The 15,760-nt window shown below is 41.8% G+C and overlaps 1 protein-coding gene across 1 annotated transcript in view; it reads right to left on the reverse strand.

Moving 5' to 3' along the window:
- Positions 1-15,760, reverse strand: part of LOC122783475 (partitioning defective 3 homolog B-like) — a 137,072-nt gene that overhangs the window by 101,842 nt on the left and 19,470 nt on the right. The window contains 3 exon segments of the mRNA XM_044048302.1: positions 487-572; positions 4,787-4,893; positions 9,296-9,482. Of these exon segments, the coding sequence (XP_043904237.1) occupies positions 487-572; positions 4,787-4,893; positions 9,296-9,482 (380 nt within the window).

A 15,760-nucleotide genomic window follows, 5' to 3' on the forward strand; every position in this document is an offset into this window, starting at 1 on the left:
GGCTTCCCTGGGAGTGGGGCGTGGATGCTAGGGATTCTGTGTGATCATTGGAGGAAGTGTCTGAAGGGCGGAGCCAGTTTTTGATGGACAGCAGCAGAGCCTCAGGTTTGTGGATTTCGCGACACTTACACTGTAAATAAAAACACGATTATAGCGTTTCAGTTTTACATCATTATCGCGTTTTCTCGTCCAAGTTGTTCGTTTACGGGATTTACGTGAGAATTCATGTGGAAATAACTGGACCTGAAGTGACCGTCACCTGTTTCAAAGACCAGAAACTGTCACTGATACAGAAATCCACGCAGATCTGATGACTTGTGTGATATATGATGTGAACAGTTGGTCAGGAAGATCAGATTTGGGCTGTAAACAAGGCCTTTAACACAAAAACAACCTGATGTTTTCAATATTTATATCCATGTTATTTTGTGTATTATATTTGAACAAATGCAGTAATTCCATCCACGTTCACACGTCTCCTCTTACCTGAAGTTGACCTTGTTCATCCTGGGCGGAGAGTCGTCGTCCGTGCGCAGTCGCTCCAGCGCTCCTTTCAGAACATGGTTGATTTCCTGTGAGCGAACAAAAACACAACAAAATCCACATTATTCATAAACTAACAAACGCATGAACGCAAAACACTCCACCGTCGCCACCAATCACCTCTGCTCTGCGGAGACAATAACCGCCGGACGCGGCCGTCCTCTCCTTCACTCTGTCTTTGTATGTTTCTATCTACCTCCCCTCCCTCCCTCCCTCCCCCTCCATCTCTGCTGCCCCCGTGTCAGGCAAGGCTCTACTTCTTAAAAAAGAACAGAAATAAATCAATAAATCAATAAAAGCACAATAAAATAAGGAGAAAGAAAAAGGTGGAGACAGAAGAAGACGGCGTCAAAGTGTCGTTCAAGTAAACTGTGCGAGGGAATAAAGAGTGGATTAGGTTCTTCTGCCTCGTCACTTTCATTGTGTCACCCGTGCTAATGATGAAGAAAAAAGGGGCTCCACCACACCCCGACTACACACACACACACACACACACACACAGTAAACATACAACGACACAATAAACTGAAAATGTTACCTCCAAGTATCGACTCTGCCGAGTCTTCGCTCTGTCACACACACACACACACACACACACACACACACACACACACTTTATTCTGACTGAACAAATACTGACCCACTTATGTGGGCAGTGGGAGATTACCCTGTGTGTGTGTGTGTGTGTGTGTGGGGTCAGAGGGATGAGCTGGAGGCTCCATTGTTGCTGTGCATCTTCCTGCGATGCCATTAGTGTGTCGAAAAACAAGTTTTTACGACTTCATCGTACATATGTATATATATAGTGTCCGTGTGTGTGTGTGTGTGCGTTATGGAAATAAGCAGCAAAAACCTGCCTTTAAAATTAAAAGGATCACGCCGTAATGCCCAGTGTGGATTATAATCCCTGTTTATGTGGACATAAAGGCAGCACAAGTGACAGCCCCGCCTACTTCCACTGCACACAAGGAAGCAAACATACTGGAGCTTTAATCTTTTATTATTTTATTCGCCACTTTATTTTATTTTTTTGAAGAGTAAATATTGATATTGGATATTAATTTACTGGCACTTTCTAGCATGAAAGTGAAGTTTCACACTCTCCTGCACCAAACCCCATAGAGAAAACAGCGATTTTTTTACATCACTGCACACAGGAAGTTGTTGACCCACTGCTGCATCCATAAATTAAAATGTTATATTTTGTAAAATTCAGCATTTGAAAACCTTCGTTCAGATTAACCTCAGTGACACAAAGTGACCACACGAGGCAGCAGTTGAACCGCAGCTCCCGTGTCTCTGTGAGCTAAAATCACTGATTTTCTCAATGGAGTTTGGTGTGAAAGTTTGAGCAGTTTCCAAACCTCAGTTAACTGTTAAAAAAATAATGTCTAACAGCTAAAAAAGTGGATAAAGTGACAGCACCTCACACCTCGCCGTAATTTATGCAATTTAAATATTTTCATTATTCAGTTCACCATGTTCATGACACTTCAGAAGTTTCACACTCTCCTGCACCAAACCCCATAGAGAAAATCAGTGATTTTAACGTCACAGCACACAGGCGTCGTCGATCCACTGCTGCCTCCACCAGTAAGTTCAAATGTATTATTTTGTTACTTCGGCTAATTTCGGTGACACAAAGTGACCACACGAGGCTCCTGCGTCCCCGCGAGTTAAAATCGCTGATTTTCTCTATGGACTTTGGTGTGGGAGAGTGAGCGGTTTACAAACCTTAGTCTAAGAGCTAAAAAAACAACAACACATATTCTTAAGTTATAGAACAGTGTCAGTGACAGCAGCGCACACCGACAAAACTTTACCTTTGACTGTTTTCAAATTGAACCGTTTCAAAAAAAAATAAAAATCAAGACTCCCGACTGTTAGCGTCTGGAATACGCGCTCCGAAATTACAGACCGCACGCACGCTTTGATTTGTGAGAAATGTGAAAGTGGCAGGTTTGAAGGTGTCGGCGTGAATGTTAAAATAATTTGTGAAACCTGTCTGAGCAGGTTGTCTGCTCTGTTATTGTGTTGCACACACACACACACACACACACACAGACACACACTCTGTGTCTGTATTGCGAGGTGTTTGTAGTCTGAGTGACAGAGCGGGCGGTGTGCAAGGATATGAGAGATGAGGTGTGTGTGTGTGTGTGTGTGTGTGGCTGATGTCAGCTCCATGAGTAATGAGGTGTGTGTGTGTGTGTGTGTGTGTGTGTTTCCTCCGACTGCTGTAGTCATGTGCTACATGTCAGCCGGCTGAGGAATAGCGTGTGTGTGTGTATACACACTGCAGGATCACAGCTTCAGTCTGCAAGCCGGCGCGACCTGACCCTCATCATATCCATCACATCACCTGACTGCCACACACACACACACACACACACACACACAGACACAGACACACACAGCTGTGTCTAAGGTCTATGTGATCTTAAGAACATGTTTGCCTCTTTACTTTGTTATTAGACGGCATTTTCTGTCTGAAAACAGTCAAATTTTCCGCTCACTTTCCCCGCACCAAACCCCATAGAGAAAAGCAGCGATTTTAGCCCACGTCGACACAGGAGCTGCTGTGCGACCGCAGCCTCGTCCGGCGAGTCTGTGTCATCACGTGAATCTGGATGAAGGACTTCACATGCCGAATTACAGAAACAACACATGTGAACGTCATAGAGAAGGCAGCAGCGCGTCAACAGCGCCTGTGTGCTGTGGTGTAAAAATCACCAAGTTTCTCTATGGGCTTTGGTGTGGGAGAGTGAGCGGCTTAAAAAGCGACACAAATGTGATTTTTGTCAGTCAGAAAACGCTGTTTAAGGGTGAAATAAAGCAGTGAACGTGTTTTTCAAGTAATCTGAAAGTGGCAAAAAATTTTTTTCCTTGTTAAATTACGTACAAACGTCACGTTTCTATACTTTAAAGGCGGCGGCGTGTGAATCTCACGCTCGGCCTTTAGTCCGTGTGTCTTTCAGTCGCCTGATAAAGGAGGACATCAAAGACGGAGACGTGGGGACCGACCTTGGCCTTCATCACAGCTGGCAGCAGAGTCAATTAAAGGCACATGTCGCGTATATTCATCACTCTATCGGCCGTAATTACACTTCATCTGGATTTCAGTGTGTGTGTGTGTGTGTGTGTGTGTGTGTGTGTGTGTGTGTGTGTGTGTGTGTGTGTGTGTGTGAGGAGAAGTACAGCGATGAAGTGATAGTGTATTGATTTCTGGAAGTCCATCAGGCCTCGGACTCGATATGCCCACGAGCTGTGACGGCCTCCACACACACACACACACACACACACACACTGACAAACTTCATTAATCCTCCAGTCTTAATTACATTACTGTACACGTACACCGATAATTATCACTCACACTTTGACGCGTTGACCTGCCCGTGACCTTTACCGTACAAATCTGGCCACAATACTGCCATAATCACGCCATAATCTCTGAGATTGTGTGAATAAAAGAACAAAACAGGGGAAACCAGTGAGTTAAAGCAAGAAAAATGTGGATATTTAACTGTATCTTTTGTTTAGTTTCCTTGCTGAGTCGGACACAGCAGGGGTGGATAAGGGGACTCCGTGTGTGTCTCACACACACACACAGGGTTCTCAGTGGTGGCCTGAAAGAGCCGACCCTTTTAAAGTACAGCCTGAGGCTTCACAGAGCGACCACGGCAACATTCACTGAGGTTTCTCTCTTCATTTTCACTGAGGGAACATCACGTACCAGACAACACACACACACACACACACACAAGAGCCCGTTTGTCCCCAGACGTATGTACTACACTTAAAAATGGATTAAGTCACGATCGTCGCCCTCTGACAACAGTCTCGCCTCATTTTCTCGCTGTTTGGCAGCTTTTACAAACAGGAAACGGAGGTTTTTAAAGCGCTCACTCTCCTGCACCAAACCCCAGAGAGACAATCAGTGATTTTAACGTCACGCCACACAGGAAGTGTCCATCCACTGCTGCCTCCATCTGTTTGTTCCACAAGTTTGAATGTTGACCACACGAGGCAGCAGTGGACCAGCAGCTCCTGTGTCCATGTGAGCTTAAATCAGTGATTTTCTCTATGGGGTTTGGTGCGAGAGCGTGAACGACTTAAAAACTTCAGTTTTCAGTCAGAAAATAATGTTCAACAATGAGAAAAAGTCATAGACATAAAAACACACTTTAAAACATGACAAAACTATTTACATTCAGTAGATAAATAGATGAAATACGCTCACCACTTCAGGAGACCTGGTCCCGTGGTCCTCAGGTGTCCACGTGTGCGCCGTCTCATGAGGCGGGACCAACGCCGAGTCGCTGCTGCTCCTCACCAGCAGAGGTGTATCTGAGACAGGAAAGGTCAGAGATTTTAAGAGAGAGAAGAACTTTTCTTGGACTTCCATCGTAACTTCATACGCACGTTTACTTGTCTCACGTGATTTTCAGAATCACAAAAGCTCTCTAAGGGCATTTATTCTAGTTTTTACCTTAAAAGGTGAGAAAGTTAGTTTAAATAGCAACAATTGATGACGCTTACGTGATAAAAATGTGACTTATAACATTTAAGAATTTACGTGAATTCAGTCGTCTGATGGTTAACTGACCATGATTTTGCTATTTTTGGAGTTATTTTACATTTTCAAGCAAATATGAAATGAACAGTTTAGAATCTAATGTATCCACCTCCAAGAGAAAAACACGCTGGTTTCAATGTGGTGGTGTTTTCACTTTTAACTCAACAGGAAGAGGAAATAAAGACACACGAGAGAGAGAGTGTGTGCAAGAGAGGAAGGGAGGAATTATTGGATTCTGCAAAACACAGAAAAGGCAAGACAAACAAAATTCTCTTTCCTGTAATCAATCTCTCTTTGGAGGGTCAGCGACAAGGTCCTGGACTAACGTGGTCAGAATGGAAAGAGCAGAGGGGAAGGTCACACACACACACACACACACACACACACACACACACACACACACACACAGAAGCACATGTGTCATCACTTTTATGAATGATCATTCAATCATCATTAATATTTCTATATCTTTTGTTACTTTCTGTCACTCAATTTAATCATCAAAACAAAGATAGAAACACCAACAGGACGATTTATCGCATTATTGCGATAAAAAACTAATATAAGATAAGAAAACTGTTCATGTTCCACTGTATCTCACCTAACATACAGTCCTAGTGATTTATTAAACTGCCACAAGGGGGAGCTGCACCTTTCCAGTCATACATGTTTTATAATGACCGGATTATAATAAAAAGATTCTTGTTTATCACGATTTTGTGACGTTATTGACGTGTTTTTATCGCATAAAGCTATTTTTTGACAACGTTTCTTTTGTTTGTTTTGAAGTTTTTGGATCATCATAACGTTACAACACATTTTCATAAGATTTACATGATGTTTCTTTTTGGAATTGTAGATAATATTTTGTTGCTTGTTATTTTAGGATGTTTTTGTTACACATTAACCTCTTATGACATTTTTTGTCACGTTTTTGTAACATCATAACCTTTTAGGTTTTGGTTACACAGCGTTAATATCATGTTTCGTAACATTTTTAGATCCTAAGCAAAGTGTTTGTGACGTTAGTAACATGTTTTTGTAAGATTACAACATTTTGTTACTTTTTCGGTGCAGTAAGTCATTTTTTATTGCTTTAATAACACGTTTTTCAAACGTCATAACATTTTATAACATTTTGTGTTTTGCAAATAGTTTTTTGTGAAGTTACAAACCTGTTTTTCTAAGACTACAATATTTTGTTACTTACTGGTATCATAAGGACATTTTTTGTCACATTAGCGACATGTTTTTGTCTGTATTTGTGTACATTTTCTAAAATCGTATACATTTACATTTAAGAATCTAAAAATACTCTGTTACAACCTATTTTTGACAATAATATTGACTCATGCTGTGCCATTTGTATCCATGTTAAATGATTCTTGTCATGAGTAAATATGTAAAAACACTGAAGGCTGCAGTCACAGTCAGAGTCCATTAACCTGAAGGTCAACCACATAAATCGTCCTCCATTTGTCCACCGTTCATCAATCCTCCCACCACTCAGCCCTCAGAGCCTCCTCACAGTCATGTGACGTGACCCGAGGGCCACTGGCTCTGACCTCTGACCTCTCAGGGCTCCTGCAGTGTCACCGAGGGTCAGGGATTTTTCTCTCAGGTCGGCCACCGTTTGCACGCCCGTAAAACAAGAGAGGCTGAAGGGAGTTATTACCGTCTGTGGCCACAAGTGAGCGCTGTTGAGATGAAGTAACAGCTGCTGCACGTGAGCAGATACACATCTGACACACGCTTCAGTTTTAATCAATGTTGTTTGTACCATGTCTCTTTCCTTCCTCCTGGCCTTTTTGTTCCTAAATGTTTCCTTTCACCACAACCTGGCGAGGCACATACACATTTGATTAGGCTTGATTTGACTGTAAAGCACTTTGTAACATTGTTACAAAAGGTGCTATATCAATAAAGTTATTTATAATCAATATTATTAATCACATTTGACAAGAAAATATTATATTTGTGTTTGGAACAAATGGAAAAATCCACTGAAATATGCAAGAAAATGTGCGTATGACGCCTAAATGTTGTTATATACCTATATGTGTGTGTGTGTGTATGTTAAATGTGTTACATGTATGTACATGTGTGTAAGTGTGTGTGACGTGTGTGTGTGTGTGTGTGTGTTTTCATGCTTTAGGCCAAGGTGATGGTTTTGTTTCTATGGCGATCGATGGAGCAGCTCAGGCTCATGGGATGATGTGATAAGGACTTTTCTCTTCCTAGAAGAGCGTGTGTGTGTGTGTGTGTGGTGTGTGTGTGTGTGTGCGTGTGTGTGTGCATGGGTGCGTGGCAGCAGATCAATGCTGGTCTAATCATCCCACTGGACCAATGTGAAGTCCAATCAGCCTGTTTAAACACACACACACACACAGTGTGCTGTCTGACTCATTAGTTAATGACTCTCTCCACACTGCGACAACTGTGGCCTCCTGTAATCAGATTACTTTGAATAATCACATTAAGTTAAATTAAGTCCAATCAAAGCATTCGAGTGTTTTGCGAAAACTGAACTTAGACGTTAATAAATGTTAATAAACATTAATAAATGTGACACTTGTTATTATTAAAGAACATGTGTTACTTTGGTTGACACACAAAGTAACACAAACCTTAGTGTAACTATAAATGATCACAGTGAGAGAACACAATGATGACATTAGTCTGAGGGCGTCACATGATAACTGAGTTAGTCAGGGTTCAGCAGGGCTGCACAGAGGGGTGGTGGTGGGGGTCCCAAAAACAGGGTGGAGCAGGTGAGTGAGTGAGGAAGAGGAGAATTAGTGCATTAACGCTCGGCCGGATCTGAACACACTGACAGGCTGCACTCATAATCGAGTTATTACACAGTGAAGGGGCGGGGATAAAAGATGAGGGGCGGGCGCAGGTCAGGGACTTGGGGGGCCAGTGGTGTGTGTGTGTGTGTGTGTGTGTGTGTGTGTGGCAGGTGGTTGAGCCTGAATGGAGGCAAAAATGTCTGAGTGGAGTTAAGAGGAGGACAGGAGTGAGTGTGTGTGTGTGTGTGTGTGTGTGTGTGTGTGTGTCACACGGTTTCCATAGACGACAGATGGAGGGAGGTGACAGGGTTAACAGGATGATGACATGAAACCTGGTTAAATCTGATCCATGCTCATTTCATCCTTTTTTTCTTAAAAGTGAAATCAACACAAAAGTGCTAGATTTAAAAAAAATAATACTATAATAATAATAACATTTTGTCAAACTGTCATTTATTTATTTATTTATATATATATATATGTATATGTATATCTGTTGCTGTTGAATTAACTTATCATAAAATAAAGTCAACTACAGCTGCAACGATTCATCAATAAATAAATGAACCAGCAACTATTTTCAGAATTTCTCTGTAATAAAGATAAAAACATCATTTCTAATCAGAAAACATGAAGAACAAGGAGATTTATTAAATATTAAATGGATTCAGTTCAATCAATCCTGGCTTTTATTTACATATAAAAATATGTGAAGTTTATATGTATTTAAAACATAGTGGAATATTACCACATGATAACGTCAAAATACTACGTTTTATAACAAGGAGAAGAAGTTAAAAATGAGAATATTATGTATTGTTATTCAAATCATGATTAAATTGCAATTTAGTGACTGAATAAGTCAATAAATGCCAAACGAAAGGCAGAATTAGAGAGAAAATGGTGAGAAATGATACAACGAGAGCTCAAACGTGTCAAGTTCTAACGTCTTTGCATGATTTCACCTGAGAAAAATCACCCTGCCTCGTTTTATTTCCACAGCCCAGTGAAAACAAAGTAGTATTTTTCAATCAGGGTCAACTTTTCTCATTTGAACGCGTCATGGTTACACAGTCCACACATGATGTATGAATCCATCACGTTGCTGCTGAGAATAAAGACAGAATCAAGCAGCAGCAGCAATAATAAGAAGATATAATATGAAATAACCAGAAAAAAGACAATAATCAGACAAGGCGTTAAAACTCCACCACACCGATTTTCACAGCTGCATAAAAATAGTCAAAGTGTTGACTGAGCATTGCTTCAGGTGCTCATTTAAAGCTGCTATTTGTTCTACATATATTAACACAGATTATTAATAATCTGCACGTTGAATATTTAACCATGCTTTTAAAACTCCTGTTACTTTGTTACGTACTCGCTTTGAGGACGGCCTCGTTGACTTCGATCTCGCCGCTCGTCGGCTCCAGGAAGTGCAGGTGCGAGTAGTAGTGGAGGGGCTCGGGGCTGGGGGCGGGGCTGGGGGCGGGGCTGGAGTAGTTGGACGTGTCCTCCCGGGGACTGTCCGTCCTCCCCGGCTCCACTCTGCCGAACACTGCGACCAGCTGGGGACAAAGAGAGTGTTCTCGTTACACGGGAATATCAAATATGATCAAAACACTGACACAAAGTGACCACACGAGGCAGCAGTGGACCAGCAGCTCCTGTGTCCCCATGGGCTTAAATTGATGATTTTCTCAATGGAGTTTGGTGCGGGAGAGTGAGCGGTTTTAAAAAGTTACGTTTCCAGTCAGAAAAGGCTGCTATGTTTTAACAATTGTAGACTCACACACACACACACACGAGGTGAGGTGTGTGTGTGTGTGTGTGTGTGTGTGTGTGTGTGTGTGTGAGATACAGTCAAATGAGATCCGACAAGAGAATGAAAAGCTGCCAAACACAATGACACGGCTGCCACAATGAGACGCCGGGGGAGGCCGGCCGACGAGGGGACGGAGGGCAGGAGGACGACAAACAGTCCTAATTAAGACAGCGACATGATGGCAGATAGAGTGAAGTGTGTGTGTGTGTGTGTGTGTGTGTGTGTGTGTGTGTGTGTTGTGGTTTGATAAATGGGCGCGTGGCGGCGTGACGCTCTCATTAGACGGAGCCGGCGAAGGAAATGACCACTTAATGAAAAGCAATAACCGCCGCGGAACGATGGGATGGAGAAGAAAAACAACAGACACGAGTGGAGGACGTCAATTAACAACTGTGTGTGTGTGTGTGTGTGTGTGTGTGTGTGTGTGTGTGTGTGTGTGTGGGGACAGTAAGAAAAGAGTTGGCGTGATATGCATCATCCATCACGGCGGTGACGTCGCCCTCTCTCACCTCGGCCTCCCCGTGATTCAATATCCTCATGACACCTGGCCGTCACCACGCACACTCTGTGTGTGTGTGTGTGTGTGTGTGTGTGTGTGTGTGTGTGTGTGTGTGTGTGTGTGTGTGTGTGTGTGTGTGTGTGTGGCAGAGATTAGAAAGCGAGCGAGTTGAAGAAACTATGAAGGATGGAGGAGCAAAGAAAGAGAGCGATCACCAGGAAAACAATCTGATTGTTCTGCCTGACGGATGCTTCTCCACCTCTCTCCTTCTCTCTCTCTTCTTTATCTGCTTTCTCTTCTTATCTCCCTCCCTCCCTCGCTCGCTCCTTCTCTCCCTCCTGCACTGACAGCATCAATCAAAGAAGTCGTCTCAGGAGGATAATGTGACACACCGGTGAGCAAAGACATCATTTTTTTCAGCAGCAGCCTCTTTTAAAAAGCGAGGAGGGGAAAGTGGGCGATGATGATTTGTTTTTCTGGAGTTTATTTTCTTTTCTTTTCTTTTTCTTTGCGGCTGTCGCAGGTGGAGAGTGAGGCCCGCCCCCTTTTCCCCCCTCATCCCTCTGTCAAACGCAAACATATCCGGCGTTAAATTTACTTTTAAGATTCTGTGATTGAGGCTCGACTTTGTTTTAAGTCACAATACTACGATATTACCACGATATTTAAGTCAGAATACTAATAGATGTGAAGTTGAATACTACAGATATTACCTAAATAATATTTAAGTCTTCTGATACTAGATATTACCACAATATTTAGTTTAGAATACCACTGATATTAATGATATTTAAGTCACAATACTAAGAGATATTACCAATAATAAATATTTAAGTCCTGATACTACGATATTACCAATGATATTTAAGTCACAATACTAACATACGTCATACCATATACGATATTACCACGATATTTAAGTCTCGATACTACGATATTACCACGATATTTAAGTCACAATACTACGATATTACCACGATATTTAAGTCACAATACTACGATATTACCACGATATTTAAGTCGCGATACTACGACTTCATCACGATATTTGTAACGATACTACAATATTATCACAATAATACAAAAGTGCAAAAGGAGTATTTATGAAACTATATATTGCGATATACTCACACAGCTCTAGTAAGTGTGAGCACTTGGACTGAAATGTGTATTGATTATGTATTTATGCTAATCCACAAACAGTAAAATGAAAGTTTATTTGTTACATCAGAAAAAAAATGATATCGATATATCGCCTATTTTTACTGTATGGATTTCCCCTCCCTCACGCATAATGTTTAATAAGAAATGAAACCATATGAAACAAAGCGAGGCACTTATGGGTGCTGATGAGGGTCAAACTGAGGGTGTCAGCTTGTTCAAGTGCTAACGGCAGATCTTCATTGATTCCATTACTTGGGTAAAAACAAGAGACTAAAATCCGTCTGCCGGGCGAGATCCAATTTAGTGGTTCTGTTGTTTGTCGTCTCATCGATCCCTCTCATCTTTTTATAGTTTTTCTTGTAATTGTTTAAAAAAAAACAATCTTTTTTGCACATTTTAAAGAGTGATTACGCTGCAGCACTCGCTTCCTGCACGAGAAAAAGTGGTTTTAATCCAGCAGCAGCAGAATCAAGTGAAAAGCTTGCAGGAGTCACAGCGTGTTTTCTTCCCTCCTGACTGTCATTAGTATTCCAGGATACAAAAACCTCCTTATTCTTCATGCTGCGTCCGATTGTGGATATTGATATGAACCCTGGGAGCCTGCATGTCAACTACTGCTGAATAATGTGGCCCCTCTGTCTCATTTCCATAACACACACACACACACACACACACAGTGATACCTGCGGCACATACAAACAGCTCAAAGCTCCACATTGTCATGTATACTTACGACTGTGAAGGAGCAGCGTGTTACAATTATTATGACACACACACACACACACACACACACACAATGAAGAGCAGAGAGTGGAGTCACCATACGATACTAATAATATCATGATACCATACCAATAATATCACGATACGTTAATTATAATAATATCATGATACCATACCAATAATATCAAGATACATTAATTATAATAATATCATGATATAATACCAATAACATCACAATATCGTACCAATAATATGATACGATACTAATAATATCACGATACGATATATATGCTCCACGATACCAATATCACAATTCGATACTACTAATGATATCATGATACCAATAATATCACGATACGACACAAATAATATCATAATACGGTACATGTTCCACAATTATAATATCACGATACTATACATGCTCCACGATACCAACAACATCTCGATACGATACCAATAATATCAGGAAACGATATACCAATAATACAATACTATATTGATACTGCGATATTATCACGATATTTAAGTCACAACGTTTAAGTTATAGCATAGCATATTGTCTTATGCTAATCCACAAAAAGCACCGACGACCACTGACCTTTGACCTTCTCTGTTACCAGAGAGGAGAGTGAGAATAAACACAGGGTTTTTCTTTGCCGTGATCAATAAACGTACACATGCAGTAAACAGTGAATGTAATATACTGTATTTACATGTTACAACTCACAGATAGACCAAAAAAAAAATAATAATTACAATAATATTTGAATAATTGATGCACTCGCTGAGAATGAATTAACCAAATGCAGAACGTCTCACACACACACAGTGTATGTTCACAGTGGGAGGGTGAACAGTGCCACCTTGCTTTGGTCAGTAACCACTGCATGTTGCGACGTAAAAGCCTTTTTACATAAGTGTCACAAACACACACACAAACAAACACACACTTCCCCTTTTTCATGTGCTGCTTCTAATCAACCCATTTCTCTTCTCTGCTCGCGTCGCTGTCTGACACTACAGCGCACACGTGTGTGTGTGTGTGTGTGTGTGTGTGTGTGTGTGGTACCAGTCTATTGAGATGCTCTGCTTTTGTGCTGTCATTTATCTTACGTCCGCTCCCCACTCTCCTCCATTTTCTCCCTCTCATGCTTTTTTTTCATTCTTTCTTTGAACAAGAGATGCATAATTCAGAAGGAGAGCGGCGCAGCATCCTGACAGTAGAACGCTAACCTAATCATCTCACACACACACACACACACACACACACACACACTTTTCAACGTGAGAATGAACCGATGACACAATGAAAAAACTATTTAAGCCACTTAACAACACTCACCTAGAATATGTAAATAAGAATATCTAAAAAAAAAAAACACCAAACCCCACAGAGGAAACCGAGGATTTAACATCACAGCTTACAGGAGTTTGTATTGCGTCGTCAAAGATTCACGTCATGACACAAACTGACCAAATGAGGCAGCAGCGAGTCAGCAGCTGTTGATTTTCTCAGTGGAGTTCGGTGTGGGAGAGACAGCGGTTCACAAACGTCCGGATTACGTCCAGCGGTGAGAAACCGCGGCGAACGTGGAGTTAAAGACGTAAACTGACGCAGATTTCATGAGGTGAGTGTGAGTTTTGGCGTCTGCAGCTGCAGTGTGACTTTGTCCACATGGCGCCGCGACTGTTCCTCTCCGTGTACCCGTGTGTTTGTTGTTGTTGTTGTTGTTGTTTTCATTGGACTCTGTGAATCGCCGGCGGCTGAGGTGGGAAGACTGCGGTGGAAAAGTGGAGCGGGTGAAAACGTCTTCCCTTCCACGCGCAAATTAAGACGCCGTTTCCAACAAAGAGCCGACGCTGTGTGGAGACAATGAGCTTTTCCACGGCTGTGAAGTGTGATGAATATAGACGGCTCACACACACGGCATCATGGGAAGGAACGGCAGTCAGTTTGGAAGGAAAACAGTGTCAGTGATTTTGAGTTTGTGGCGTCTTTTTTCTTCTAAGCACTGATTCTGACTTCTATTTGCATCACTGTTTGACTCCATTTCCCAGAATGCTTCAGGGCAGCCGGCAGCACCTGACAAGCTAACCTGAGGCGGAAAAAATATGGAAATGGGAATGTTAAAAAAAAACAATCACCACATGGCTTTTTGACCTTTTCATTAATTAGATATCGTCTAAAATCAGATCAGGGCTCATCCAAACATATATATACACCAGATTAAATCTACGACATCTTTTAACTGTGTTTGCCACTTAATCTGGTTATATTTCCATCATAAGACCCAAGTTTTTGTCACTTTGTAAAACGCTCACTCTGCCACACCAAAGCCCATAGAGAAAATGAGTGATTTTAACGTCACAGCACACAGGAGCTGTTGATCCACTGCTGCCTCCATCACTGAGTTCAAATGTGTTATATTGTGACTTCGGTATTGAATCGGATCCGTCAATCCTTAGTTCTGATCCACTTCAGTGACACAAAGTGACCACACGAGGCAGCAGTCGACCAGCGGCTCCTGTGTCTCTGTGAGCTAAAAACGCTCGTTTTCTCTATGGGGTTTGGTGTGGAGAGTAAGACCTTCACAAAGCATGAAATTTAAAGCGGTCTACATGTGATATGACACTGCATGTTTGGACGCAGCCACGTTCAATCGCACAAACTCAAAAACACACAAGTCCAGAGCTCAGAGGAGGCCATCGCCGGAATGCTTGACCCGTGTTATTTAAACAAGTAGGAAATTGGTTGCATTACCGGCGAGAGCGCGGCAAATCCTGCCTCTATTTCCGCCTGAATCCATACAGCACACTACCAGATGTGAGGGGATTACTTCACAGAGACAATAATGAATCATACACAAAGACATCACGACACCAGCGTCTCCGCGTCCTTCCACAGAGCAGCCGCGTCTCTTTGATGCCTCGCTCGTCTCAGCGTTTGCATTCAAATCCAAAGCAAACGATGACCCAGATCTCAAAATAGCAGAGATTCGGGAAAACACATCGTGTCCTCGTCTAATATCATTTCAAAATCTGCTTCTTCCCGACACAGTTAAGTTGTGAAAGTTCATGTTTTTTTAACGTAGTTTCACGAGACGCATTATCTTAAGAATGCATTTGATGCTTAATCTGCGCTTTTAACAAGTTAGAAAAACCATTTACTCTCCCACACCAAACCCCATAGAGAAAACCAGCGCTTTTAGCTCACGGGGAGACAGCAGCTGCTGGTCTACTGCTGCCTCGTGTGGTCACTTTGTGGCACTTACGTCAAAGTGAACAAAGGATTTCAGATGCCGAATTTTACAAAATGAGACATTTGAACTTACTGATGGAGGCAGCAGTGGATCAACAACTCCTGTGTCCCCACATGCTAAAAACGATGATTTTCTCTATGGGGTTTGGTGTGGGAGAGTAAGACGTAAGCAGCTGTATATTTGGAGGCTCAAATCTATTTATTTTTCCTCATGCTGGTTCCCGGCACTTACACACTGAACAACTTTGTTCTTTATCAGTTTTAATTGGGTTTTTTATAATTAAAGCAAGGTTTCTGTGATTTTTTTCAGCTTCTTAAATACGAATGTTTTCTAGTTTCTTTGCTTCATATAATTAAGAAATCATTAAAAAGGAAA

This window comes from Solea senegalensis, linkage group LG2 (genome assembly GCF_019176455.1).
Source record: "Solea senegalensis isolate Sse05_10M linkage group LG2, IFAPA_SoseM_1, whole genome shotgun sequence".
Lineage (NCBI taxonomy): Eukaryota > Metazoa > Chordata > Actinopteri > Pleuronectiformes > Soleidae > Solea > Solea senegalensis.